General features: G+C 49.0%; 1 protein-coding gene across 1 annotated transcript; it reads left to right on the plus strand.

The window, feature by feature from the left end:
- Nucleotides 1–688: 688 nt before the first annotated feature.
- Nucleotides 689–27,441, plus strand: LOC147689234 (uncharacterized). The gene is made up of 10 exons (XM_086939902.1): nucleotides 689–755; nucleotides 1,391–1,504; nucleotides 2,696–2,782; nucleotides 19,590–21,188; nucleotides 21,928–22,027; nucleotides 22,560–22,708; nucleotides 24,872–24,984; nucleotides 25,264–25,353; nucleotides 26,052–26,174; nucleotides 27,247–27,441. The coding sequence occupies exons 1-10, from the start codon at nucleotides 689–691 to the stop codon at nucleotides 27,439–27,441; spliced, it is 2,637 nt and encodes an 878-aa protein (XP_086796028.1).
- Nucleotides 27,442–27,889: the final 448 nt, after the last annotated feature.

Below are 27,889 nucleotides of genomic sequence, written 5' to 3' on the forward strand. Positions count from 1 at the left end.
ATAAACACAGAAATTAAATCCGTTTTATTTTATATTCTCTCGGGAGAGATGCATTTCACTCCCCTTTAAACCGATGTATTTTCTGTGGAAATCACGAGCACCTTCTCCCTCCCTTCCCCGTCTCTGCCCGTCTCTGGAAATGTATTCCTGCCTGTCCTGGACACTGTCCTGTATGTGAGGTGTGACCCCTGCTGCTAAGGGTGCCCGTAGAAGCAACTCGTGGGTGTGAACCCCCCTCCATGAGTCGTACCACGCAGCGGGGGAGGGAGGGGGGTGAAGGTAACAAGGCGCTGCCCTTTCGGGAAAATCCCACTGTCCCTTGAGTGACAGCGACTAGACACGCCCCCCTCGAGGACACTGCACATAAAGAGCGGCTGGGGCCGGGTGTGGAGTGAGACACCAGCGGTGACTGACGGGCTCCAGCTACCCCAGCAGACGGGCTCCAGATTCATCACGCTCCGGACTCACTCCGGATTTAGCCCACACTCCAGACTCATCAGCCCAGGCTCTGCGGATTCAGCCCAGGCTCTGCGGATTCAGCACAGACTCACTGCGGATTCAGCACAGGCTCTGCGGATTCAGCACAGACTCACTGCGGATTCAGCACAGACTCACTGCGGATTCAGCCGCAGTCTAGACTCACTTCGGATTCAGCTCAGACTCAATCCAGATTGACTCCAGCCGCAGGATGCCGGAGCCAGGGAAGGCCCCAGAGCCCCTTCACTATTCCATTGGGATCTTGTCCATCTCTGCAGGTAGGACCCATACTGCCACTTTCGTCATGTTTGATGCCTTTATATAGCGCTAGGATCCGATTGAGGCAGGCAAGCGCTTTGTGAATGGAGAGTCCAGGGCTCTGTTTAGGTGCTGGGAATCATATAAGTCTTGAGTTGTTTTCTGGGACCTAAGATAATGGTTTAGGATGGGTTAGGGCCAGGAGCCGGTAGAGCTGGCGAGAGTCAGTGACATGCTATCTTCACAACTCAGTGCGACTGACTGTTTCAGCTCCACCGGCCTTCGGAGCAGAAGCCTCTCAGGAAGTCTTGGGTCCCTTATAGCTCAGCTCATGTCTGAATACAGCCATGTAGGCGCTTTCTCCCAGTACCTCATCTGTGACCAATCATTATTGAATATTGGAATAATAAAGTGAACAGGTGTTTTCTGGGTTATGGCGCGTGCTGCGGAGATCTGAAAGGAACAGGTGTGTGTTTGTGTCACGGATGTCTTTGCTGTGTATCCGGGCTCCTCCCAAAGGGGGAGAGGCTGGTGTGAGTGTAAGTTATCATTTCATGTCTGTCTCTGTGTTTCCAGACTCCCTCCTAAAGGGGGACCCTGGCAGGCGTGTGTTGTATTTATCTTTGCATCATGGCTGTCTTTGCTGTTCTTCCAGGCTCCCTCCTGCTGGCAGTGACGTCATACAGCTCCTCCAGAGCCACGCCCCTCATCCCCAGCACACCCCTGGGGGTCCTGTTGATCATATTGGCAGCTCTGCTGGGATATACAGGTGAGATCACACGCGTGGGGTTCAGGGGAAGTAGAGAGGGAGGCACACGGCTGAGAATGTGCGACACAGTGCCTTAAATACACCATGATTGCTTTAATGCGCTTATGACATCTCAATATGGGAATGTAGCGCTTGAAACTAATGCTAGGCGGAGATGCCCAGAGAGGAAGCCTTCCCTCGCCCACCCTGTGGGAGGGCCTCGGGGTTATGAGTGAGAAGAGACCCCTTCTTTCGGATAATGATAGGAAAGTAAACCTGTCGAAAAGCCTGGTGCCGGTTCTGTGGGTCAATGGTGGGTAAATAAAGTGCGGTCCAGGAATCAATAAAGCCTGACCCCGGCTCTGGCTGAGAGTTTGCAGAACTGGTGAGAACTATCGGCCAGGGAAGGCAGGAAGTTACACTGATGCTGATCTGAACCTTTTTCTTGCTCCATTTCTCGATCTTGTTTCCACCTCTGCTTTCTCCCTCGGACCATCAATGTTCTCTTTCTTTTTCCTCACTTCCAATACTTTTATCATTCTTTTCTTTTAATGATTTTCTTTTCCCTCTTTAGTCACTTCTCCCCTCCGTCTCTCTTCCTCTCTCTATCTACTATATTTATCTCAGTCCTCACACCACCCACTTCCTTACATTTGTGTTTTCATTTACTCAGTCTCTCTGCTTGTCATTCTCTCTCTCCTTTCTGCCGTGGCTCTTTTTATTCCTTGGCCACACTTTTCATTGTATAGTTTTCTTTTAATTTTTAATTTACTTTTCCCGTCTCTCTTTCTTTATCTCCTCTCTTTGTTCCTCCTCTTTCTCTTCATCACCCATCCTTTCTCTTTTTCCATCCTCTCCCTTTTCTCTAATTTTCTTTCTTCCAGTATTTACCTCTCTCTTTTCCTACCTCCTTTCTTATTTTCTTCTCTCAATCCTCTTCTTAGCACGTTGTCTCTTGTTTCGTTGTCTAGTTCCCTTTTTTTATTTAAATGTATGGCTCCCATATCTCTTTCTCTGTGTCCTCTCATTCAATCCCTTTCAATCCTCTAATGCTCTCCCCTTTCAGCTTTCTTTCTCTTTAAACCTACCTTTCCTATACTAACTTCTTCCTTCCAAATCTTTCACCCTCTTTCCCATCTCTACATTGTCACCTACTTGTGTCTCTAATTTTCTTTCTTCCTATATTTACTTCTCCCTTCTTCTCTCCCGCAGGAGTCCGCAGGAGCCGTGGTCCTGTCCCCTTGTTTGCGTCCTTCTGCCTGACGGTCTCGGCGCTATGGTGCTCTAAGGGAGTGATCCATATTGTAGGAAGGGGGAGGCTCTAGTTGGCGCAGTGCAACACTAGCGACAAGCAGGGACTCTCTCTTCCTCGTCAGGGCTGAGGGTTACCTTCCAGACAACCTCTGCTTACCCTCTAGGTAGTGTGGCTTAAGCAGTCGTAGGCTAATCTTTGGGGCACATAGGGTTAAACACTTGCAACAGTACACCTTTACAACCAACCCACCACACAACGAGACCAGACTGTATTCTGTAAAAATATATATCTTTATATAGATTTTAAGCAGACTTGCGAATACAGTCAATATACTTTATGAAAACGGTTGCAGGCTACTCAATTCGGGTTACCACAGTTCTTATGCAGTTCTCTTGAGGCCCGTAGGCCGGTGTTACTCAAAGTTCTTGTGGAGCCGGCGGCTTCCAGGGGATCTGTCCCACGTCGCGTTGCCTTCCCGGGGTCGCTGATCGTTGCGGCTCTTCAGCCGAGCAGGTCACTGGTCATCCGGGGCAGCGGTGTTCTGTGGCGGCAGGGTCCTTTCCTCGTCGTCCGCTCCGACCCTGGAGGTGGCGGCTGTGCGGTGGTGACAAGTGGCAGTACGGTCCCCAAGTGCAGGACGTACCCAGCCAAGTGCCGGTGCAGCTGTGGGCTCACAGCTGGGCTGTCGGGCAGGCTACCGACCTTGCGGATTCTCGTAGGGCAACTGTCCGTCTTTGCAGGTGAGTGGCTGCTCGTTATGCAGTCACCTCGGGAGCTCGGACCGGACGGGTCCTCCTTTGCTTTGCTCTCGGGCTCCCGGTGCAGTTGCGGTCACGGTGTTCGGGCCAGCGGCGGCTGGTCCTCACTTTGCTTCCGCTGTTGCTTTGGGCCCCGGTCACGGTGGTCGGGAGGATGTTGATGCCTTAGAGGAGATTCCTCCGTCAGTGCTGCGGCGATGGTCAGCACCCGCAGTCGCTTTCTTCCAAGGGGGTAGCGTCCACTGGTCCTGGGACGCTGGTCAGGGGGCAAGTTCAGTTGCAAGCCCTTGGAGATCTCTTTAGCAGAGTTTGGCACAAGTAGAGCAAAAGTCTTTTCGTAGTCTTTTTGTCTTCCTCTCCTTCAGCAGCAAGGCACCAGACACCGGCAAGAGTCAGCACCCTTCCTTGTCTCTCACGGTCCTTCTCGTAGGGCAGAGTCCTTCTGTGGCCCAAACCGGATCTAATTTTCAAGGAGCAGGGCTCCTTCTTTTATAGGCCAATTCTTTTGTTCTCGCAGGCCAGGGGGGCCTTTGCATAGCCACTCTCAGTTCTGGAGTATCCCCGCGGGTGTACTCCGGCTTCTGCTTTCAGTGTGAGGGGCAGGCGCATCAGACGCCCCACAGGAGGTGGAGCCAGCATTGTCCGGACAGGGGTGGCCAGAGTACCTTGTTGATGGGGGCTTCGCCCTTCCTGGGCCAGGTGCCGGCAGAGTCATCCGCCGCTCCCCAGGAGGGTGGAGCCAGCATTGTGGTGGCCGAGCACAGTGACAGTTCGAGTCAAGAGGCACTCCTACCTCCCACTAAGGTGTAATCTGCGCATTCACCACCTGTCATCCCTCCAGCCCTGTCACTCACACATCCCAGACAGTCAGATACACATACCAGCAGAGGCGGCTGAAATGGTTAAGCAAGCAAAGGCTAACTTTCTAAAAGTTGTAACAACAAAGGGAGTTTGGCCCATGCGGACGGAAGTGGGGTAAGGGCCCAATTACTGTATAAAAAAGGAAGGAACCCACACTTCAGTAATTTCACACCATTCAACTTAAGGTGAAAAAGAGAGAGATAAACAAAGTTTAATATGTTTATCCGGGCGATTAGTTGCGCCGTTTTATTTTTTCAATTTTGTCAAAAAGTGAAGAGTCACTTTGGTCTAAAGAAATCACAGTGTCTTGAACGTACTAGCCACCAGCGTACAACAAGAAACTTAAATCAAACAGTGCATCAAAACACAATAATTTAGCACAACAAACAACGTGAATTCTGAAAGCATACTATGAGTGAAACTTACAGTGTGTAAAAAAACACAACAAAATGTGGCAAATTATCACAAAAGAAAGGGGGAAAAAAAGATATATATAATCATATATTTTAACATGACATAATCAGAAAATTGTTAAATGTAACCAATAGGGAGTCTATTGATGAATCTCCAAAAAAGGAACAAAACCACCTCTCGTTGGCCGTATTAGCAGGCTTGTAGTTCCTAACAATTTAATCTGTTTGTCAGAACTGAGGACTTAATCCTGTCCGCCTACGCGTTTTGAGTTTGTGATGTGTCTTCTCAAACTCTCCTCAGGGCAAATTGAATTCTTTTCCCCGTTTATTAAACCTATTCATAAAAAACATAAAAGTTTTGGGGACACTTGTTACTATTAGCTCCCATCAACCTAATCACGCTTTCTCATACACACTACTTTTTAAAATAACACGTACCTCTGGGGAATAGAGGTGGTACAATTCATCCAACCCACATATGTCGATCTCAAGGGGGTTGGTGGGTTCTGTGCGTGCAGGGAAAATCAATGGTTTGCTTCGATTTTCAAATCGCTTTCCACATAGTTAACTGCAGGTAAAATGGGCGTATTACTCGCTGTTTTCAATGCGGGAAACATAACACTTTCAGATGGTATTAGAAACCAGTAATCACTTACTTTGTTTTCTTTTCTTTTCGAAAAATAAGGATGCCTTAGTTCAAAGGGTTGTACCGGTTGTCTTTCAACAGCGACTGGTGCCGTGAGTCTGTTGAAAAAAGCACGGACGGCAATTAGTAATCACTCGGGAGCTTCGAGCTCCTTTGTAAGTGCACAAAGCGCGCGTTTGGTGTTTACCAAAGACTGCGCTGGGACGGGTCGGCTTTTCTAATGTTGAACGCTCGTTCCATTATAGAAAGGCGTTTGTGTCTTGTTTGGGCTTCGCTTTGTTGCGCGCTATCAGTTAGTGGAACGCTAGTCCTACCTGGCCGCTTGGCAGCGTTCTTCACTTCCTCATTCCTTCACTGAGAGTGAATGTGAATTCGGTTGCCTCAGTGATTCAAAGGAGTGAGCTCATCATAGGTGAGCCAATCAGAAGAGGATTCTTTTGCGTTCTCGTCTGATGCATTATGGGGCCTGAAGTCCCTTTAATGATGAAGCCGGGATTATAATCTAGAAACTTCACTCATTGAGTTCAACCCGGTATTTATGGTATTAAACCGGAGTATCAAGTAGGCTTCTTTTCGTAGAAGCGCTTTCTCTACATCAGGTGACCGGTGCTGTGGGTCAATGCCAGATAGGACTGTCCATGTAAAATCAGTTTCCTTGTGATTTGCTGACGTGAAGTGTTCAACCATTGGGGCATTCTGCACTTTTCTCTTGAGCCTAGAGCGATGTTGTGTTATTCTAGCGTTAACCTGCTGGCATGTTTTGCCTATGTATAATTTATCACAGGCGCACAGGATCCCATAAATTACATTCCTACTCTTACAGTTTGTTTGCAAACTGTGTCTCCATCTGATGCCGTTATGACAAAATTCATCTCCCTCCACTGCACTTGCACAGGCCACACACGTACCGCATTTATGGTGGCCTGTGATGGGTTTGAGGTTCCATTTCGCAATCAAATCACTTTTGGATTTTGGTAAAGAGCTGTCAGCTCTAATGATTTGTTGACCTATACTGGGGTTTTTTTTCAGCGCAAAAATTGGTTTTTGCAGGGGGAAATCTAATCCCTCCAACAAATGCCAATTCCGTAGAATAATCTGTCTGAATTTATTCGTGTGAGATCCATAGGTCGTGACACACACGAGTTTGTCCAACTCTTTTTTGGTTTTTATTTGGAGTAACTCTTCTCGGGGAGTGTAGCGTGCTCTTTTTTTCGAGTGTTTGAGGAGTTTGCTGGGATATCCTCTTTTGGTCAGTTCATCACAAAAGGTCTCAGCATGCACATTAAACTCATCAAGGTCCGAACAGTTACGCCGAATTCTAAGTAATTGGCCGTAGGGTAGATTCTGTTTGAGCCCTTGTGGGTGAAAGCTTTTATAATGTAAGATCGTGTTTTTGTCTGTGGCCTTTTTAAACAAAGTGGTGGTGAACTTGCCACCTTCGGTGCCCACGGCTACATCAAGAAATGTCATCCGCTGGTTACTGCAGTCAATCGAGAATTTTATGTCAGGATGTCTCTGATTTAACCATTCATGGAATGCCATGAGGTCCGTCTGGCTCCCCTGCCACAGGAGCCAGACGTCGTCAATGTACCTAAGCCATTGTATGATGTTTGCATCATATGGGTTGTCCTTATAAATAAATTTCTCTTCGTACTGTGACATGTACAGTACCGCCATTTCTGGGGCGTAAGGACAACCCATGGCTGTGCCCTTGGTTTGTACAAAGAACTCATTTTCGAATTTGAAGTAATTGCTTTTTAGTGTAACCTGGGCCAAGGCTAGAATAAAAGAGGTTGGAACTCTGTGTGGTCTCTCACGTTGGTCAAGATAAATTTCCATCACCTCAAGAGCCTCATCTTGAGGAATTTGTGTATACAACGAGGTCACGTCTAGTGTTGCCATCAGCTGTGTGTCAGGGTCAAAAGTCATTTACTGGAGTTTATTGAGAAAATCAATAGTGTCTCTCAGGTACGATCTAACCCCAGTCAAAAAAGGTTTCAAGAAGAAATCTATATATTTCGAAGCTGGTTCAAGGGCCGAATCACAACCCGAGACAATTGGTCTCCCTGGTGGTTTCGAGCTGTTTTTATGGATCTTCGGCAGGAAGTAGAGAACAGGTGTTCTCGGTGACTTCTTGTTTAGAAATTCATATTCTTTAGTACCAAGGAAGCCATTCTCTAAGGCCTCTTTAGTGATAGTAAGGATTTTGTTCTGAATTTCGACAACCGGGTCATTTTTGACCACTCGGTACCATTCTAAGTTGTCAACGTGTGTCCTTCCTTCCGACAGATACATTGGGCGCGGCCACACAACCACCGCACCACCCTTGTCAGCCTGTTTGATTATAATGGAAGGGTCTGTTTTTAACTCCTTTATGGCTGCGAGTTGTCCCTTGCTTATGTTATAGTTGACAAATGATTTGCTTTTCTCTAGTTTAGTGAGTGCTGACAACACTGCTTGCTCGAAAGCGTATACCTGTTTCGGGATATTCGTGGTGGGTAAAAAATTAGATTTTACTCGAAGGCCAGTAGTCTCACCCCTTGTTGGAGTTTCCACACCGGCAAAGTATGTTTTAAGTCTGATTTTCCTTTCTTAGATTTTTGTAGGAAAATCAGACTTAAAACATACTTTGCCGGTGTGGAAACTCCAACAAGGGGTGAGACTACTGGCCTTCGAGTAAAATCTAATTTTTTACCCACCACGAATATCCCGAAACAGGTATACGCTTTCGAGCAAGCAGTGTTGTCAGCACTCACTAAACTAGAGAAAAGCAAATCATTTGTCAACTATAACATAAGCAAGGGACAACTCGCAGCCATAAAGGAGTTAAAAACAGACCCTTCCATTATAATCAAACAGGCTGACAAGGGTGGTGCGGTGGTTGTGTGGCCGCGCCCAATGTATCTGTCGGAAGGAAGGACACACGTTGACAACTTAGAATGGTACCGAGTGGTCAAAAATGACCCGGTTGTCGAAATTCAGAACAAAATCCTTACTATCACTAAAGAGGCCTTAGAGAATGGCTTCCTTGGTACTAAAGAATATGAATTTCTAAACAAGAAGTCACCGAGAACACCTGTTCTCTACTTCCTGCCGAAGATCCATAAAAACAGCTCGAAACCACCAGGGAGACCAATTGTCTCGGGTTGTGATTCGGCCCTTGAACCAGCTTCAAAATATATAGATTTCTTCTTGAAACCTTTTTTGACTGGGGTTAGATCGTACCTGAGAGACACTATTGATTTTCTCAATAAACTCCAGGAAATGACTTTTGACCCTGACACACAGCTGATGGCAACACTAGACGTGACCTCGTTGTATACACAAATTCCTCAAGATGAGGCTCTTGAGGTGATGGAAATTTATCTTGACCAACGTGAGAGACCACACAGAGTTCCAACCTCTTTTATTCTAGCCTTGGCCCAGGTTACACTAAAAAGCAATTACTTCAAATTCGAAAATGAGTTCTTTGTACAAACCAAGGGCACAGCCATGGGTTGTCCTTACGCCCCAGAAATGGCGGTACTGTACATGTCACAGTACGAAGAGAAATTTATTTATAAGGACAACCCATATGATGCAAACATCATACAATGGCTTAGGTACATTGACGACGTCTGGCTCCTGTGGCAGGGGAGCCAGACGGACCTCATGGCATTCCATGAATGGTTAAATCAGAGACATCCTGACATAAAATTCTCGATTGACTGCAGTAACCAGCGGATGACATTTCTTGATGTAGCCGTGGGCACCGAAGGTGGCAAGTTCACCACCACTTTGTTTAAAAAGGCCACAGACAAAAACACGATCTTACATTATAAAAGCTTTCACCCACAAGGGCTCAAACAGAATCTACCCTACGGCCAATTACTTAGAATTCGGCGTAACTGTTCGGACCTTGATGAGTTTAATGTGCATGCTGAGACCTTTTGTGATGAACTGACCAAAAGAGGATATCCCAGCAAACTCCTCAAACACTCGAAAAAAAGAGCACGCTACACTCCCCGAGAAGAGTTACTCCAAATAAAAACCAAAAAAGAGTTGGACAAACTCGTGTGTGTCACGACCTATGGATCTCACACGAATAAATTCAGACAGATTATTCTACGGAATTGGCATTTGTTGGAGGGATTAGATTTCCCCCTGCAAAAACCAATTTTTGCGCTGAAAAAAAACCCCAGTATAGGTCAACAAATCATTAGAGCTGACAGCTCTTTACCAAAATCCAAAAGTGATTTGATTGCGAAATGGAACCTCAAACCCATCACAGGCCACCATAAATGCGGTACGTGTGTGGCCTGTGCAAGTGCAGTGGAGGGAGATGAATTTTGTCATAACGGCATCAGATGGAGACACAGTTTGCAAACAAACTGTAAGAGTAGGAATGTAATTTATGGGATCCTGTGCGCCTGTGATAAATTATACATAGGCAAAACATGCCAGCAGGTTAACGCTAGAATAACACAACATCGCTCTAGGCTCAAGAGAAAAGTGCAGAATGCCCCAATGGTTGAACACTTCACGTCAGCAAATCACAAGGAAACTGATTTTACATGGACAGTCCTATCTGGCATTGACCCACAGCACCGGTCACCTGATGTAGAGAAAGCGCTTCTACGAAAAGAAGCCTACTTGATACTCCGGTTTAATACCATAAATACCGGGTTGAACTCAATGAGTGAAGTTTCTAGATTATAATCCCGGCTTCATCATTAAAGGGACTTCAGGCCCCATAATGCATCAGACGAGAACGCAAAAGAATCCTCTTCTGATTGGCTCACCTATGATGAGCTCACTCCTTTGAATCACTGAGGCAACCGAATTCACATTCACTCTCAGTGAAGGAATGAGGAAGTGAAGAACGCTGCCAAGCGGCCAGGTAGGACTAGCGTTCCACTAACTGATAGCGCGCAACAAAGCGAAGCCCAAACAAGACACAAACGCCTTTCTATAATGGAACGAGCGTTCAACATTAGAAAAGCCGACCCGTCCCAGCGCAGTCTTTGGTAAACACCAAACGCGCGCTTTGTGCACTTACAAAGGAGCTCGAAGCTCCCGAGTGATTACTAATTGCCGTCCGTGCTTTTTTCAACAGACTCACGGCACCAGTCGCTGTTGAAAGACAACCGGTACAACCCTTTGAACTAAGGCATCCTTATTTTTCGAAAAGAAAAGAAAACAAAGTAAGTGATTACTGGTTTCTAATACCATCTGAAAGTGTTATGTTTCCCGCATTGAAAACAGCGAGTAATACGCCCATTTTACCTGCAGTTAACTATGTGGAAAGCGATTTGAAAATCGAAGCAAACCATTGATTTTCCCTGCACGCACAGAACCCACCAACCCCCTTGAGATCGACATATGTGGGTTGGATGAATTGTACCACCTCTATTCCCCAGAGGTACGTGTTATTTTAAAAAGTAGTGTGTATGAGAAAGCGTGATTAGGTTGATGGGAGCTAATAGTAACAAGTGTCCCCAAAACTTTTATGTTTTTTATGAATAGGTTTAATAAACGGGGAAAAGAATTCAATTTGCCCTGAGGAGAGTTTGAGAAGACACATCACAAACTCGAAACGCGTAGGCGGACAGGATTAAGTCCTCAGTTCTGACAAACAGATTAAATTGTTAGGAACTACAAGCCTGCTAATACGGCCACCGAGAGGTGGTTTTGTTCCTTTTTTGGAGATTCATCAATAGACTCCCTATTGGTTACATTTAACAATTTTCTGATTATGTCATGTTAAAATATATGATTATATATATCTTTTTTTCCCCCTTTCTTTTGTGATAATTTGCCACATTTTGTTGTGTTTTTTTACACACTGTAAGTTTCACTCATAGTATGCTTTCAGAATTCACGTTGTTTGTTGTGCTAAATTATTGTGTTTTGATGCACTGTTTGATTTAAGTTTCTTGTTGTACGCTGGTGGCTAGTACGTTCAAGACACTGTGATTTCTTTAGACCAAAGTGACTCTTCACTTTTTGACAAAATTGAAAAAATAAAACGGCGCAACTAATCGCCCGGATAAACATATTAAACTTTGTTTATCTCTCTCTTTTTCACCTTAAGTTGAATGGTGTGAAATTACTGAAGTGTGGGTTCCTTCCTTTTTTATACAACTTTCTAAAAGTAGCATTTGCAAACCCAGGATATTAAAATAAACTTGAATACAAGAAATATCTTATCATCCTGAGTTCAGGCATACTAAACATGACTCGCTACCATGCTCCTTGAGCCTGCGGGGATTATAGGGTGTAATAATCCTCGCAGCCCAGTCTGGCCTAATGGAGCAGGTAGCCTTCAATAGTGAAATACGGTCTTCGTTGTAAGTCACTACTAGGACATGCCCCGCACATCAGAGCTTGTCCTACCTTGCACCTACAACGCACCCTGCCCGCAGGCCTACCATAGGGGTGACTAATATGTAGTCAAGGGAAGGGTCGGTGCTGGCAAGTGGGGACACTTGCCCAGCTAGCGTGACAGTACGAGACTGCACGCGGGTTCTGCGGTCGCAGTTCCCAGACACATCTTTACGGCTGCTTCGGTGGGTGGCGCAACCAGCGCTGCAGGCCCACCAGCAGTATCGGCATCTACAAGCCCCGGCACTCTCTTGTGCGCTTTACTAGGGACTAACAGTAAATCCAATGCACCAATCAGGGATACCAATCGTATGTACAATTTACAGTAGGGAGCACTTGCACAGCGGCACGGATCAGCCGTGGCGCAGTGCCCTGAGTATCGGAAAACCAGCAAAACATCGGAGGCACATCAGCAAAAAGGGGAAGGGAGACTCACGCCAAGGTGCCAGGTCTAACATGTGTCCCCTCCAGCTGAAATGTGGGGGGAACTACCCTTCCCCAGGGAGTTCCACATCACTAAGGCGGAAAAATCTGGACAGACCGTCAGCGTTGGCGTGATCGGTGCCAGGGCGGTGTTCCACCGTAAAGTCCATACTCTGTAGAGAAATGGACCACCTCAACAGTTTCGGGTTCTCACCCCTCATTTGCATCAACCATCTGAGGGGCCTGTGGTCCGTCTGAACTCGGAAGTGAGACCCAAACAAGTAGGGTCTTAGCTTCTTCAGCGCCCAGACCACAGCAAATGCTTCTCGCTCTATTGCACTCCACCTACTTTCCCGTGGAAGTAACCTCCGACTTATGAAGGCTACGGGTTGGTCAAAGCCCTCCTCAGTCATCTGTGAAAGAACAGCCCCTACACCATGCTCTGAAGCGTCTGTTTGCACAATGAACTCCTTGGAGAAATCGGGGGCCAGGAGCACGGGCGCCGTGCACATGGCAGTCTTCAGGGTGTCGAAAGCCTTCTGACAGGTGTCAGTCCAAATCACATTCCTGGGCTGCTTTTTCGAAGTCAGCTCCGTCAAGGGGGTCACGATCGTGCCATAGCCCTTGACAAACCTCCTGTAATACCCAGTGAGCACCAGGAAGGCTCTCACTGCAGTCTGGGTCTTGGGGGGTTCCCAAGCCAGGATGGTTTCGATTTTGGGCTGCAAGGGGGCTACCTTGCCACTCCCAACTTGGTGTCCCAAGTACACCACTGAACCCTGCCCAATCTGGCACTTGCTTGCCTTGATTGTGAGGCCTGCTCTGCGCAGGGCCATCAACACTTCCCAGAGGTGTCGCAGGTGTTCGGGCCAGGTGCCGCTGAACACCGCGATGTCATCCAGGTAGGCGGCACTGAACTCGTCCAGTCCAGCCAACACCTGGTTGACCAATCTCTGAAAGGTGGCAGGGGCATTCTTCATTCCAAATGGCATAACCCGGAACTGGAAATGCCCATCTGGTGTAGAGAATGCCGACCTCTCCTTTGCCCCATCGGTCAAGGCGATCTGCCAGTACCCAGACGTCAAATCAAACGTGCTGAGAAACCGGGCAGTCCCTAGCCGATCAATGAGCTCGTCAGCTCTGGGGATGGGGTGCGCGTCAGTCTTCGTGACTGAATTGAGTCCTCTGTAGTCCACACAGAACCGGAGTTCGGGTGTGGCTCCCGGCGCAGCAGCCTTCGGAACCAAGACCACGGGACTGGACCAAGGACTGCTGGAAGACTCAACCACCCCGAGGGCAAGCATCTTGGAGACCTCCTCCTTGATGCAGGCCCGTACCCTGTCAGTTACCCGGTAAGCCTTATGCTTCACCGGTAAGCTGTCTCCAGTGTCCACATCATGGACGCACCAATCTGTGACACTCGGAACCAGGGAGAACAGGTCTGGAAACTGCCCCAGCAACTGGCGGCAGTCCTCCTGTTGTTCGGCGGTCAGGGAGGGTGAGAGGTTAACTCCATCCACTGACCCATCCTTCTCACAGGCCACCAAGAGGTCAGGAAGAGGCTCCGACTCCTCCTCCATTCCGTAATCGGTTGCCAACAACATGCCCACTTCGGACCTTCGCAAGTGGGGCTTGAGGCGGTTGACATGTAGGACCCGCAAAGGGTTCCTGGGCGTCTTCATGTCCACCAAGTATGTCACGGGGCTCTTGCGCTCCACAACCTCAAATGGTCCTGTCCACTTATCTTGAAGGGCACAGGGCTCCACTGGGGCCAGGACATACACCTCCTGTCCAGGCTGAAGCTCGACCAGAGTGGCATTCTGATCGTACCACCGCTTCATCTCCTCCTGGCTCGCTTCCAGATTTGCCTCGGCAAGTTGTCTGAAGCGTCTGGTTTGGTTTCTGAAGGCCAGCATGTAGCTATATACATTCTGGGGAGGTTTCCTGGGAGATTGCTCCCAGCCTTCCTTTACCAAACTCAGTGGTCCTCTCACGGGGTGGCCGTACAGCAGTTCAAAGGGGCTGAACCCATGGGACTTCTGTGGTACCTCGCGATATGCAAAAAGCAGGCATGGCAAGAGGACGTCCCACTTACGCCTCATCGGACCTTCCAGGCCCATGATCATGCCTTTGAGGGTTCGGTTGAATCTTTCAACCAACCCGTTACCTTGGGGATGGTAGGGTGTGGTGAACTTGTACGTTACGCCACACTCCTGCCAAAGGGACTTCATATATTTCGATATGAAATTGGTCCCCCTGTCGCTCACCACCTCTAGAGGGAATCCTACTCGTGAGAAAATTCCCATCAGTGCACGCCCCACCACGGGAGCCGTCACTGTCCTCAGAGGGATGGCTTCAGGGTACCGGGTGGCATGGTCCACCAAGACCAGGATGAACCTGTTGCCCATGGCTGTTTTGGGGTCCAGAGGCACAACGATGTCAATACCCACTCGCTGGAATGGCGTACCGACCACAGGGAAGGGTTGGAGGGGAGCCTTGTTCTTCCCTCCCGTCTTCCCACTTGCCTGGCAAGTTGGACAGGTTCTGCAATACGCATCGGAACTCTTGTGCATTTGGGGCCAGTAAAAGTGGGTGACAAGCCTGTCATAGGTCTTGTCCATCCCCAAATGTCCTGCTAAAGGCACATCATGAGCCAGACCCAGTAGGAAGGCTCTGAACTTCTGGGGTACCACCAGCACACGGGCTGACCCAGGTTCAGCAGCCTTAGGCTCCGAATACAGGAGGTCGTTCTCCCAGTACACGTAATGTGTTTTGGCCTGAACACCATTGGCCTGGTCTGCAGCCTGCTGCCGCATACCCATGAGAGAAGGGCATTCTTTCTGCTCCCTGCAGAATTCCTCCCTGGAGGGTCCTCCTTCTTGCTGCCAATGGGTCAGCTCAGGCAGGTCCCCCAGTTCGGCGATCTGTTCCCCTGTAGGCTCCAGGGCATCCCCCTCAAGGTCTGCCTCCTCCTGGACCGTAGGAACTTCAGGGGCCGGTTTCCCGCGCCCCCTGCGCCTTCTCCCTAAGGCCGGTTCCTGGGCCTCTCCATCAGGCCCCAGGACCTCTCGATCACCCTTACTGGCTGCCATCGACCGGGTGGTCACGCACGCCCAGTCAGGCAGACCCACCATCCGCAGGTGAGTCGTTTTCTCCACCTTTTCCCAAGGGGAGTGCTCCAAGTCGTTCCCTAGCAAACAGTCAACAGGCATGGTTTTTCTCACACAGACCTGCAGAGTACCAGGGACCCCCCCCACTCGAAGGGAACTTGAGCCATCGGACACTGACTCTCAGAATTATCAGCGTTGATAACCCTACAGTAGGCATGGGGTACAACCTGCTCTTGAGACACCAGGTGCTGCCTCACTGCAGTCACACTGGCTCCTGTGTCTCTAAGAGCCTCGGCTTCCTTACCATTGATGATCACCACCTGCCCATATTTCTTAGTGTTAGAGGGCAGGTAGTTCGTAGGGATCATCTCGCTGTCTCCTAACGAGACCAGGGTCATGTGAACGGGATCTCCACCCCCCGGGACCATCATTTCTTCTCCCAGGTGAACGCTAGTCACTTGTCGGGGCGGAGCACCAGTGGGTGCGGGTTTTCCAAATAGGCGACACTTGGGGTCACTGGATATGTGCCCAGGCTCGCCACATTTGAAACAATTGAAGGGCCCCTTTGGAACAGGTTTACCTGTCGGGGCCCCATTCTGCTTCGGGGGTGGGGGAGGCTGAGAACCCTGCTGCGGATTCCCTTGGGAACTACTTTGGGGGCCTTTTTGGAACCCTTTCTGTTTTCCCCCCTTGTCCCCCCCACTCTTCTGCTGGGGACCCTGCCCACTCTTGGCGGAATCTCCCATGGGACCCTTGTGGACCCTGGTGCTGAGCCAGCGGTCCGCCTCCTCAGCAAGCTTCCTCGGGTTGGACAGCTTGCTATCGATCAGGTGTTGGCGTAACTCAGGAAAACAGTGATCAGACAAGTGCTCCCATGCAATTAAATCAAAGAGACCTTGAAAATCATTAACTTTGTTACCTTTCACCCAACCATCCAGTGCTCTGCAAAAGTAAGTCACATACTCCACATACGTATTCCCAGGCCGCTTAGTACATCCCCTAAACTTCTGTCTATACATTTCAGGGGTAAGCCCGTACCTGTTTAATAAAGCTTCTTTCATGTGGGCATAGGATCTCTGATTCTCAACGGGCAAATCTAGCAAGGTATCTCTCCCTTCGCTAAGAAACCTTCCCCACAACCCCGCTCCCCAATCCTTGTCAGGGACCCGGTGGGAGGACATGGCTACCTCGTATGCCCTAAACCACTGTCCTATGTCATCCCCCTTAAAGAACTCCTTAACTACGTCCTTCGGGATGTGCACTCTTGACTCTACCTGCACTGGCGATGTGCTGCCACCAGAGGGAGGACGATCCAAGCCTCTCTCCTTGAGACTTATCTCCCTCATTTTCACTTCGTAATCCATCTGGTGCTTTCGCTCTTCCAGCGCCATTCTTTTGGTTTCAAGCTCCAGCTGGATTTTCATTTCTGCCAACTTCCTCTCGTGATTCCGGGTTTCCTTCCTGTCCGCCAGCTCCTCTGGCGACAGGCCTTTACCCAAGCTGTGCTCGCTGTCTTGCCTTTCTAGATCGATCAGATCCCCAAGCGCATTTTGCTCCTCTGTCGTATTCTGCTCGGCGAGGACGTCTTGCTCTTCCGGGGTCTTTCTGGACTCCACCCAGGCTTTCAGGGCCTTGTAGAGCTCCGGCTTGTTTTTGCAACCAGCGTGCGGAACCTTTAGTTTCCTACAGAAAAACTTCAGCTCCATCTTTGAGTATTTGTCCAGCTTTGCGGCATCCCACTCTATCTCCAACACCTCGGAGGTCGTGGACTCCGCTCCATCCAAGCTCTTTGTGCCCGGCATGGTTTCTGCGCTCGGAATCTTCTTTCGGCAAAATTCAAAAATCAAAGTCTGTGGCTTAGTAACTGGACCGTAATCCTTGTGTAGTGGTCAGAAGCTCAGGTATAGATATCGCAAGTGTAAATTCGAAATCCCACCGCTGCCACCAATGTAGGAAGGGGGAGGCTCTAGTTGGCGCAGTGCAACACTAGCGACAAGCAGGGACTCTCTCTTCCTCGTCAGGGCTGAGGGTTACCTTCCAGACAACCTCTGCTTACCCTCTAGGTAGTGTGGCTTAAGCAGTCGTAGGCTAATCTTTGGGGCACATAGGGTTAAACACTTGCAACAGTACACCTTTACAACCAACCCACCACACAACGAGACCAGACTGTATTCTGTAAAAATATATATCTTTATATAGATTTTAAGCAGACTTGCGAATACAGTCAATATACTTTATGAAAACGGTTGCAGGTTACTCAATTCGGGTTACCACAGTTCTTATGCAGTTCTCTTGAGGCCCGTAGGCCGGTGTTACTCAAAGTTCTTGTGGAGCCGGCGGCTTCCAGGGGATCTGTCCCACGTCGCGTTGCCTTCCCGGGGTCGCTGATCGTTGCGGCTCTTCAGCCGAGCAGGTCACTGGTCATCCGGGGCAGCGGTGTTCTGTGGCGGCAGGGTCCTTTCCTCGTCGTCCGCTCCGACCCTGGAGGTGGCGGCTGTGCGGTGGTGACAAGTGGCAGTACGGTCCCCAAGTGCAGGACGTACCCAGCCAAGTGCCGGTGCAGCTGTGGGCTCACAGCTGGGCTGTCGGGCAGGCTACCGACCTTGCGGATTCTCGTAGGGCAACTGTCCGTCTTTGCAGGTGAGTGGCTGCTCGTTATGCAGTCACCTCGGGAGCTCGGACCGGACGGGTCCTCCTTTGCTTTGCTCTCGGGCTCCCGGTGCAGTTGCGGTCACGGTGTTCGGGCCAGCGGCGGCTGGTCCTCACTTTGCTTCCGCTGTTGCTTTGGGCCCCGGTCACGGTGGTCGGGAGGATGTTGATGCCTTAGAGGAGATTCCTCCGTCAGTGCTGCGGCGATGGTCAGCACCCGCAGTCGCTTTCTTCCAAGGGGGTAGCGTCCACTGGTCCTGGGACGTTGGTCAGGGGGCAAGTTCAGTTGCAAGCCCTTGGAGATCTCTTTAGCAGAGTTTGGCACAAGTAGAGCAAAAGTCTTTTCGTAGTCTTTTTGTCTTCCTCTCCTTCAGCAGCAAGGCACCAGACACCGGCAAGAGTCAGCACCCTTCCTTGTCTCTCACGGTCCTTCTCGTAGGGCAGAGTCCTTCTGTGGCCCAAACCGGATCTAATTTTCAAGGAGCAGGGCTCCTTCTTTTATAGGCCAATTCTTTTGTTCTCGCAGGCCAGGGGGGCCTTTGCATAGCCACTCTCAGTTCTGGAGTACCCCCGCGGGTGTACTCCGGCTTCTGCTTTCAGTGTGAGGGGCAGGCGCATCAGACGCCCCACAGGAGGTGGAGCCAGCATTGTCCGGACAGGGGTGGCCAGAGTACCTTGTTGATGGGGGCTTCGCCCTTCCTGGGCCAGGTGCCGGCAGAGTCATCCGCCGCTCCCCAGGAGGGTGGAGCCAGCATTGTGGTGGCCGAGCACAGTGACAGTTCGAGTCAAGAGGCACTCCTACCTCCCACTAAGGTGTAATCTGCGCATTCACCACCTGTCATCCCTCCAGCCCTGTCACTCACACATCCCAGACAGTCAGATACACATACCAGCAGAGGCGGCTGAAATGGTGAAGCAAGCAAAGGCTAACTTTCTAAAAGTAGCATTTGCAAACCCAGGATATTAAAATAAACTTAACTACAAGAAATATCTTATCATCCTGAGTTCAGGCATACTAAACATGACTCGCTACCATGCTCCTTGAGCCTGCGGGGATTATAGGGTGTAATAATCCTCGCAGCCCAGTCTGGCCTAATGGAGCAGGTAGCCTTCAATAGTGAAATACGGTCTTCGTTGTAAGTCACTACTAGGACATGCCCCGCACATCAGAGCTTGTCCTACCTTGCACCTACAACGCACCCTGCCCGCAGGCCTACCATAGGGGTGACTAATATGTAGTCAAGGGAAGGGTCGGTGCTGGCAAGTGGGGACACTTGCCCAGCTAGCGTGACAGTACGAGACCGCACGCGGGTTCTGCGGTCGCAGTTCCCAGACACATCTTGACGGCTGCTTCGGTGGGTGGCGCAACCAGCGCTGCAGGCCCACCAGCAGTATTGGCATCTACAAGCCCCGGCACTCTCTTGTGCGCTTTACTAGGGACTAACAGTAAATCCAATGCACCAATCAGGGATACCAATCGTATGTACAATTTACAGTAGGGAGCACTTGCACTGCGGCACGGATCAGCCGTGGCGCAGTGCCCTGAGTATCGGAAAACCAGCAAAACATCGGAGGCACATCAGCAAAAAGGGGAAGGGAGACTCACGCCAAGGTGCCAGGTCTAACACATATCATGGACGGGCAGGGGGTCCTCGGCGGGTCCCTTGATCTTCGTAATGCCATGGTCCCTGGTCTTGCAGCCTTCACCCTGGGACTGCTCATCATCAGTCTGGTGGCCGTCCTTCAGAAGGAGGCTGCCCTCGCCATGATGGCGTTGGCCATCTCGCTCTCCGCTGCCCATGAAACCGCCACATACTATGACAGTAGCTTTGGTGCCTCGGCGGTGGCTTCTAACCACCTCATCGTCTGTCTCGTTGGGGCGTACTTTGGTGGAGGGAGGCTCCTTCATATACTTACTGGGAAGTTGGTCACCCTCCCTGGCACAGATCTGGCTACGGCTAAAGCCATCCCCCAGGGCTCACCCATGGCCGCCAGCAGCAACGACCTGGTCATCATTGGGCTGATCTTGAATATGGTGTCCGCCAGCGTCTTTGGATGCAGGGTCCTGGGAGTGACCACCAGTCTCTTTGTGGGGCAGGTGCCTTGGCTTTGGATGGCGGGGGTCTTCCAGATTGGGGTCTGCATCCTGTCCTATCTATGCTTGGATACCCTGGCAGCCACCTTCTTTGGCTTCACCTCCATCCTGCGGTTCGCTGAAGGGTATTCCTTGCTCTACCAGTTCTGGCAGGCCACTGAACCCATTTTCCCTGTCCCACTACTGGTGGTCTTTCTGCTCCTGTTCATGGTCTTGGCTGTATTCTTGGCTGGTAGGAGCCTGGTGGATGGGCTGTATCGGTTGTTTTATGTGAGCTACTGCATCGCTTTGGCGTCACGTCCCACTGGATTCTTCCATGGTGGATCACAAGGAGTGAATTTGGCTATCTACGTGGCTTCAGCACTTATGACCCTCATTAAACTTTACAACATGAAAGCGGCCACCAAGATTCCAACAGGGGAGGGGATTGTTAAGAGCCTGTTCACACCTATTAGCATTTTCAAGTTACGTCAAGAAAAAGACCTGCATGTACCTTACCTTGGCTATTCTAAGTATGCGGATGGAGAGGTGCTTGGCCACGCAGGCAGCATTTTGGCCGCCTTTGCAATCACTATGTCTGTGGACCCAACAGACGCACGTGCCACTGTTGTCCTACCGTGGGTGGTGGTAGCTGGAGGGCTTCTGAAATGTGTCTGTGGCTCTGTGGCCTTCTCACGTGGTAAGACCCTTGAGAGCAGCACCTTTATTCTTTATGGAGTTATGTGGATCATCTGGGGTCTCACCAGGTACGGTGGCCTCTACGGCCCCACGAGGGGCTTCCACGTGGCTGTGGGCATCATCTGCTTCATGCTCTTGAATGGGTTCATTATTCTCTGCACGCTGTTCCTAAGCAAAACCTGGTTCCTGTATTGCCTCACCTTTGAACTCATCCTCATCAGTTTTCTATTGGACGCCGTCGCAGCCCTCCCAGTTGGGTATGACATTGCTGTCACCATCATCTTTGGCCTGGTCAGCTTCTACTGCTTCCTGGCTGGGCTGGTCAGTGACACCTTTGAAGAACCCCAGCTGCCCATGGGCAGTCCACTTCTGCAGCTCCAGGGGCATGGGGGTGGAGCCTCCAAGTGCCCCCACCTTCCTGCCAGGAGGGCCACATCCGTCAAGCAGATCGCAGGTAAGGAGATTCTGGGGGAAAATCCTTTTTTTTTTTAATGTTGGGAAATTTAAAACTTTACTAATTTGATTACAGTTATGTCTGCAATTTTTAAATGTTCCATTCGTAGTTTAACAAAGTTGTACATTGTTTACTGCTAAACTTTGTCCGGAAAGACTAAGTGAAAACATGATTTTACCAGCAGAAAAATTTCTCCTTGGCAAATATAAGACTTCTATTTTACCTCCAAGCCACATATTGAATCCTTAATAACATAAGTCATGTTATAGTTTGTACTTCTTTGTTATATCCATATTTTTTGGGGTTTTGTGGAAAAATTAAGCTGAAATAAGTATATTTCCACATTCATTTAACCGATAAATATGCACTTATGGTTGAATGTCTGCCAGGGTTCAGTGCTGTGAACACTTCAGAAGATAAATCAGTGCATTATGTGAAAATATGTGAATTTCAGTATCAAAGTTGTGCATATTTACTGCTGTTAAAGCCTTTTACTAAAATTCCTTTCTTTTCTTAACCCTCTTATCTACCAATCCACACATCTATTGACCTGGCAGTCATGGCAAACAGGGTTTAGAATTACTAAAAAGCACCCCAATTTCAGTTTTTATCCACATTTAAAAATAAATACATGCAAAAAAATAAATGTTTTCTGTCTGCATTTATCTGCAAAAATCAGTAAAAACGGAAAACAGGGAGCCTTACCTATAATCATGGGGTTCTTGCTCTTCTGTTGCAGAAATCATGAAGGATGGAGGAATCTGTGGTGTCCCCACAGACACGGTGTATGCGGTGGTGGGAGCCTGTAACCGGCCTGCGGCCGTGGAGAAGGTGTACAGGTGAGTGTTATCTTCACAGCCCTTATTTTCAATCAATAGTGAATATTTTAGATTGATGAATTCTTATAACAATGAGAACCACAGAATGAAATAACCAAACACCAATCACACTGAGGAAACCCGAGAAAGAAACAACAATATACCAAGAGCAGTGAACCCCTGGAAATGAAGCAACAACAAACAAGTAACCTTAGACACTTCTGTAAAGAAGAAACTAAACGTCCTTATAAAACTAAGAACAGACCAGAAGTGCTATCCCTCTTTCTGCACCTTTTGGGGCATGTGGACAACCCCTAAAAACCAGGATTCATTTTGCGACAAGTAAAAAGGACCAGTGTCTTGCTCTATATGACTGTATAAATCGTTCAGTCTTAAGATGGAGAGTAGATCTCATCCTAAATGTTCCTTTTTCCATCATCATGTCCCTGCTGGTGGTCTGAGATTGGCCAGAATCTCAACTCTGGATCCTCCAATCCCAGTGAGATGGATCTCGTCCCTTCACTCAGTTAACCTCTGTCTTGTTTCCTTCCAGGACAAAGCTGAAGCCCAAGGACGCCCCCATGTCCATCTGGATCTCGACCTTGAAGCAGCTGGAGCCGGCTAGACACCTGTTCAGCCCTCTGCTCTGGGACTTCATGCAGGCGGCCTGGCCTTCGCAGATGAGCCTGGTCATACCAAGAGGTGAGCAGGGGGTCTCTATCTGAGAGCACATGAAGACCAGCAGATCCCAGTTCATGACCACAAACAAGGGGGAAAGATGAGAAAAGTAACACCCATCATCTGGATACAAAACTACCACACACATTAATTGTGACTGCGGACTAGGACCCAGTCCCACCCACCCCAGGCTTCAATGCTTCATGTGTACACACAGACCATACATGCTCTACAGTTTCCATGTAGGATTGTTTCCATGTTCCCTCATGTACTGTTTCTTTACTGCTCCTGTTGCAAACATTCACCACAAATTCCGAGTGTGATCTGACCCGTTACATTAGAGTCGCCTGTCCTGCCAACACCTGTGCTTTATCCTTCACATGTCTATAGGGAGGAGGCCCCTACATTGCCTGATCCATGTATATAGGACAAGCACCAACATACTGCCTGCTCTGTGAGTCTAAGGAGGATCTTTAAGTGATTATTTGGATCTTGGGCGCTCCTGTAAATATTCTGGTCCATAACTGCAGAGGATGAGCCCTGTCTGCTCACTGACCTGTATCCTTCTCTACAGGGTCTGAGCCTCTCCATTATCTGCCTCCACCCATAGGATGGGCACTGTCCGCTCGCTGACCTGTATCTTTCTCTACAGGGTCTGAGCCTCTCCATTATCTGCCCCCACCCATAGGATGAGCACTGCCCGCTCGCTGACCTGTATCCTTCTCTACAGGGTCTGAGCCTCTCCATTATCTGCCCCCACCCATAGGATGAGCACTGTCCGCTAACTGACCTATATCCTTCTCTACAGGGTCTGAGCCTCTCCATTATCTGCCCCACTCATAGGAAGAGCACTGCCCGTTCGCTGACCTGTATCCTTCTCTACAGGGTCTGAGCCTCTCCATTATCTGCCCCCACTCATAGGATGAGCACTGCCCGCTCACTGACCTGTATCTTTCTCTACACGGTCTGCGCCTCTCCATTGTCTGCCCTCACCCATAGGAAGAGCACTGTCCGCTCACTGACCTGTATCTATCTCATAAGGGTCTGAGCCTCTCCATTATCTGACCCCTCCCATAGGAAGAGCACTGACCGCTCACTGACCTGTATCTTTCTCTACAGGGAGTGAACCTCTCCATTATCTGACCCCATCCATAGGATGAACACTGTCCTCTCACTGCCTTGTATCTTTGTCTACAGGGAGTGAACCTCTCCATTATCTGACCCCACCCATAGGATGAACACTGTCCCCTCACTGACCTGTATCTTTGTCTGCAGAGAATGAACCTTTCCATCATCAGACACCGCCTGTGGGAAGTGCACACTTCGCTGTCTGTATCTTGTATAGATGAAGGATTCTCTTCATCATCTGACCCACACCTATAAGGTGACATCTTTACACTGCCTGACATATCCCAATAGGGATCCTCTCCATTATCAGAGCCCCGTCTACAGGGTGAATATGGTCCTTTGCACGCTTTTTGCCTATAAGGAGATGTTAGTTCATCATTTGACCCTTTCTACCTATAGTGCGAGCACCTGTGTAGTTTGAAGGCTGGTAATATGGAGGCTTCGAGTCATGGCCGCGTTGAATATTGGCTTCAAGGGATGAGCTGAACAGCAGCAGGGCACATTGTGAGTTTAGTGCACACCATAGGATCCTCCTGCGGCTTGGGAGGAGAGGGGTGCTCTTGTGAGCGCGCAGGAGAGGGCCACGTTCGACTGATGCATAGTCACTCACAGTGACTGCATGGGAATGGGGTATTTCCAAGGGTACCCCCTCACTTTACCAGTGTTTTTTTGTGTATTTCTCCATCATGCAGGACTCATATCAGTGGTCAGTTTATAAGTGGAGGGCCCATAGCTTTCCTGAATGGTGGGGTTTAGCAAATACCAAGGCTGTCTGACCTTGTTCCTCCTCATGCCTCTTCCTCCCACAGCCCTGCACTTCTTGTCTCTTTATCTCATCTTGAACTTTCTTCATCCTTGCTTTCATTGTCGCTGTTTTCCTTTCTTTCACTTCTTCCTTATTTCTCTCTTTTCTGCCTTTGTCCTCTTGCTCCAGGGTCCGAGTGTGATGATGAAATAAAAAAACTGTGGTCCCCAAACATGAGTGCTGGTGCCTTTCAATGGCAGACACCTGCCCAAAATAAGCCCTGCTCACACCTTTCTGTCTTCTTGAACCCACAGGCGAGTGGCTGCAGTGCTTCGGACTGGAGGACTCCGCTAAGTACATTGGCACCGCAGAGAGCATCGCCATCAGGATCCCGGATTGTTCTGTGACCACATCCCTGATTGACCTGGTGAGTTGTCCGGTGGTAGCGGGATGCCAGCACTGCCCGGGCATGGCTGGCACTGTTCTGCCACCAGTGATGAGCATGGCTGCCAGTCTGCTGCACCCTATGCGCGGGCATGAGTGGTACTGAGCTGCCAGTCAAGCTCGAGCATTGGTAGGTTTCATCAGCATACATTTAAGATATGTAAACACATCTCTCTATATCTGGGGAGGGTGAGGGGGACACTGCTTTGTGCCCAATGAAAGTGAGTTGAATCTCCTACTCTGTTTCTTTGTGTCTCACCAGGTTGGGCCCATTGTGGTATCATCAGCCAATCCGAGCGGAGAAGCCGACACCACTCACCACAACCAAGTGTACGCCAAGATGGGAGACAAGGTAAGTACCATTACAAGCACAAGAGGTGTATCTGAGGACACTGTTCAGAACCCAGAGTCCTGATAGGCCAAGGAGTCTTCTGCGTGGCCTGCATTGAACAGACAACATTTACCAGGGATAGCCCATGTGCACTGTCAATTATCCTGATGAAAGGAGGTTTGTCTAGATAGTTCTGATTTAGTAACTAATATTTGGTAGTTTGTTTTGCCAAATATACACTGGATAAAGTCTGGATAAAGTTTACAAATGTGATTCGGTTAAAAAAACTTAAAATTGCTCCATGGGACTAGGTGACCGGTGACAACTTAGTTTACCGACTGCAAAGCATTTCAAAATGATGTGATGGTCCCTCTTCTATATCTAGGGAAGTGATGTCACTCGTACTGCAGTGAAAGTGAGGCCTCTGCAGTGGATGAATCCTGGTCGATAGGGGAGATGGTAACCTCACATTTAATAATGATTCTGTTATTCTTAAACACTCCAGAGAGTAATGACTGGATGATGATACAACAGGATTATTCAGTAGAGTAGAGAGCGCCCTGTTGAGGTGCCCACCATGTCTTTGGTGCGAAGGAGGTCCAACCAGACCCTGAAATGAAGATAATGATGCCATGGTTTTAGTATCCATGGAAGCCCCGCAGCTGCCTGTGTGATGGGAGTCTGTGGGTGGTGATCTCACGTGTGTCTTTGCTCCTCAGGTGGACGGAGTCCTCTGCAATGGGCCTTCTCCAGAGAACATCGCCTCCACCATCGTCAACTGCACCAAGATCGACAGTGGGACCATTGGGTTCTTCCGGATAGGAACGGTGCCCAAATCCCACGTAAGTAGACTGTGTGTGTATGTGTGTGTGTGTGCATCTGTGAGTCTCTGTGTGTGGTTGTGTGTTTGTTTGTCCCTTTGTGAGCATGAGTGTGTAGTGTCATCCAGTGGCAAATACAAGGAAGGCAACTGATCACGTGCTCTTGGACATTGGGAAAAGAGAGTGGAAAGGACAGAGAGAGAGAGAGAGAAAGAGAGAGAGAGAAACAGAGAGAGAGCGAGAGAGAGAGCGAGAGAGATAGAAAGATAGACAGAGAGAAAGAGAGAGAGAGAGAGAGAGAGAGAGAGAGAGAGAGAGAGAGAGAAAGAGAGAGAGAGACAGAGAGACAGAGAGAGAGAGAGAGGGAGGGAGGGAGGGAGAGAGAGAGAGAGGGAGGGAGGGAGAGAGAGTGTGTGTGTGGAGCCTAGCATGTTGGATGTCCAGGGGCAGAGGGTTGCATGTGGAGGTACAGGAGTGCCATCACAAGAAGGATGTTTGAATATCTAGGTAGGAAGCAAACCTGAAGATTGGAGTTCTCATGGGCCATATTTAAGAACATTTCCCACTCCAGTTTGATGCCACACACAATGCTGCTGATAAGAGTAAAATGTGGAAGCCCCAGAGAAGAAATTGTGGGGCATAAACATGTCAGGAGAGGAGTCATGTCATGCCAAGAGTATGTGTTTGAAGTAGGGTCTAGTTGAGCATATCCAAGAAGGCAGTAAATTCAGAGAGGGGACTAGTGCCTAGATGGCCGAGGTGAGCTCGTGAGAAAGTGTGACTCATAGCATTTGAAAAGTCGTTAAAATGTCACTCATAATTACTCAGACATTATGAAAATGTCAGACATAGCAATCTGAAACCTTGGCAGATATGCATTAGTTTCTTAGAAGAACAGACATTGAATTACTGCAGCCCTCACGACCAGTCACAGCTCTGAGTACAGCCTGAACGCACTGAGGAAGAGTGGAAGATTCCATTCCAGCTCTCTCTGAGGGGGAGGCCTGCAGTCAGTCATACTTTGTCCAGGCTCCCTGGTGGTGAAATAATGACATTGCTCCTTCAGTAATAGCGCCGGTGTCTCTCTTTGCAGGTGCTCCAGCTGTTCAAGCAGGTCCAGATGAAGCACAGCTCCGATCTTGTCTCCAGCGCCTTCACCGAGGTCCCCATGGAGCCGCCATACTTGTCCAGTTCCATCACAGAGCACACGCTGCCCAAGAGCTCCGAGGACCCTTCCCAGCAGTCGTACGTCAATGGAGGATTCAGCATTGAGGATGAGAGGTTGTGATGGACTTGTGTGGGGAGAACGCTACCTAGTGGCGCAGGAAGGGTGCCCGTGACTCTAGTCAAAGCAAGGAGAAAGGACTCCCTACCCTATGACAGGGTTGTACAACACAGAACACAGTCATCCTGGGATGCAGTGGAACCCGAAAGGCTGGTGCCTTTAATAAAAATGCAAAAAACCTTTACCATCTTGAACGAGTATTTCAAATTCATTGATCACTGCAAAGTCATAGACGGCAGAGACCCCGCACGGCTCGAGAGGGTTCACCCCATCTCTTGTGTTTGATATTGCACATCTGTACTAAAACTCTTTATTTAATATGTTCTTTATTGCATTCTTGAGATTGTTTCAATGTGTACAACATCCTATTGGTAAGGTTTTCAAAACATCTGTATTTTATTTATTATCAATGTATTTATTTATTTTTTGTATTTTGTATATGAATAAACTC

The sequence above is a fragment of the Lissotriton vulgaris genome, chromosome 10 (assembly GCF_964263255.1).
Source record: "Lissotriton vulgaris chromosome 10, aLisVul1.2, whole genome shotgun sequence".
Taxonomy (NCBI): Eukaryota; Metazoa; Chordata; class Amphibia; order Caudata; family Salamandridae; genus Lissotriton; species Lissotriton vulgaris.

Excerpts from the sequence above, each read along its gene's own strand:
- LOC147689234 (XM_086939902.1), top strand. The coding sequence starts at position 689 with ATGCCGGAGCCAGGGAAGGCCCCAGAGCCCCTTCACTATTCCATTGGG. Across the intron at positions 22,028-22,559 it reads GCCGTGGAGAAGGTGTACAG|GACAAAGCTGAAGCCCAAGG; the intron begins GTGAGTGTTATC and ends GTTTCCTTCCAG. Across the intron at positions 24,985-25,263 it reads CCACATCCCTGATTGACCTG|GTTGGGCCCATTGTGGTATC; the intron begins GTGAGTTGTCCG and ends GTGTCTCACCAG.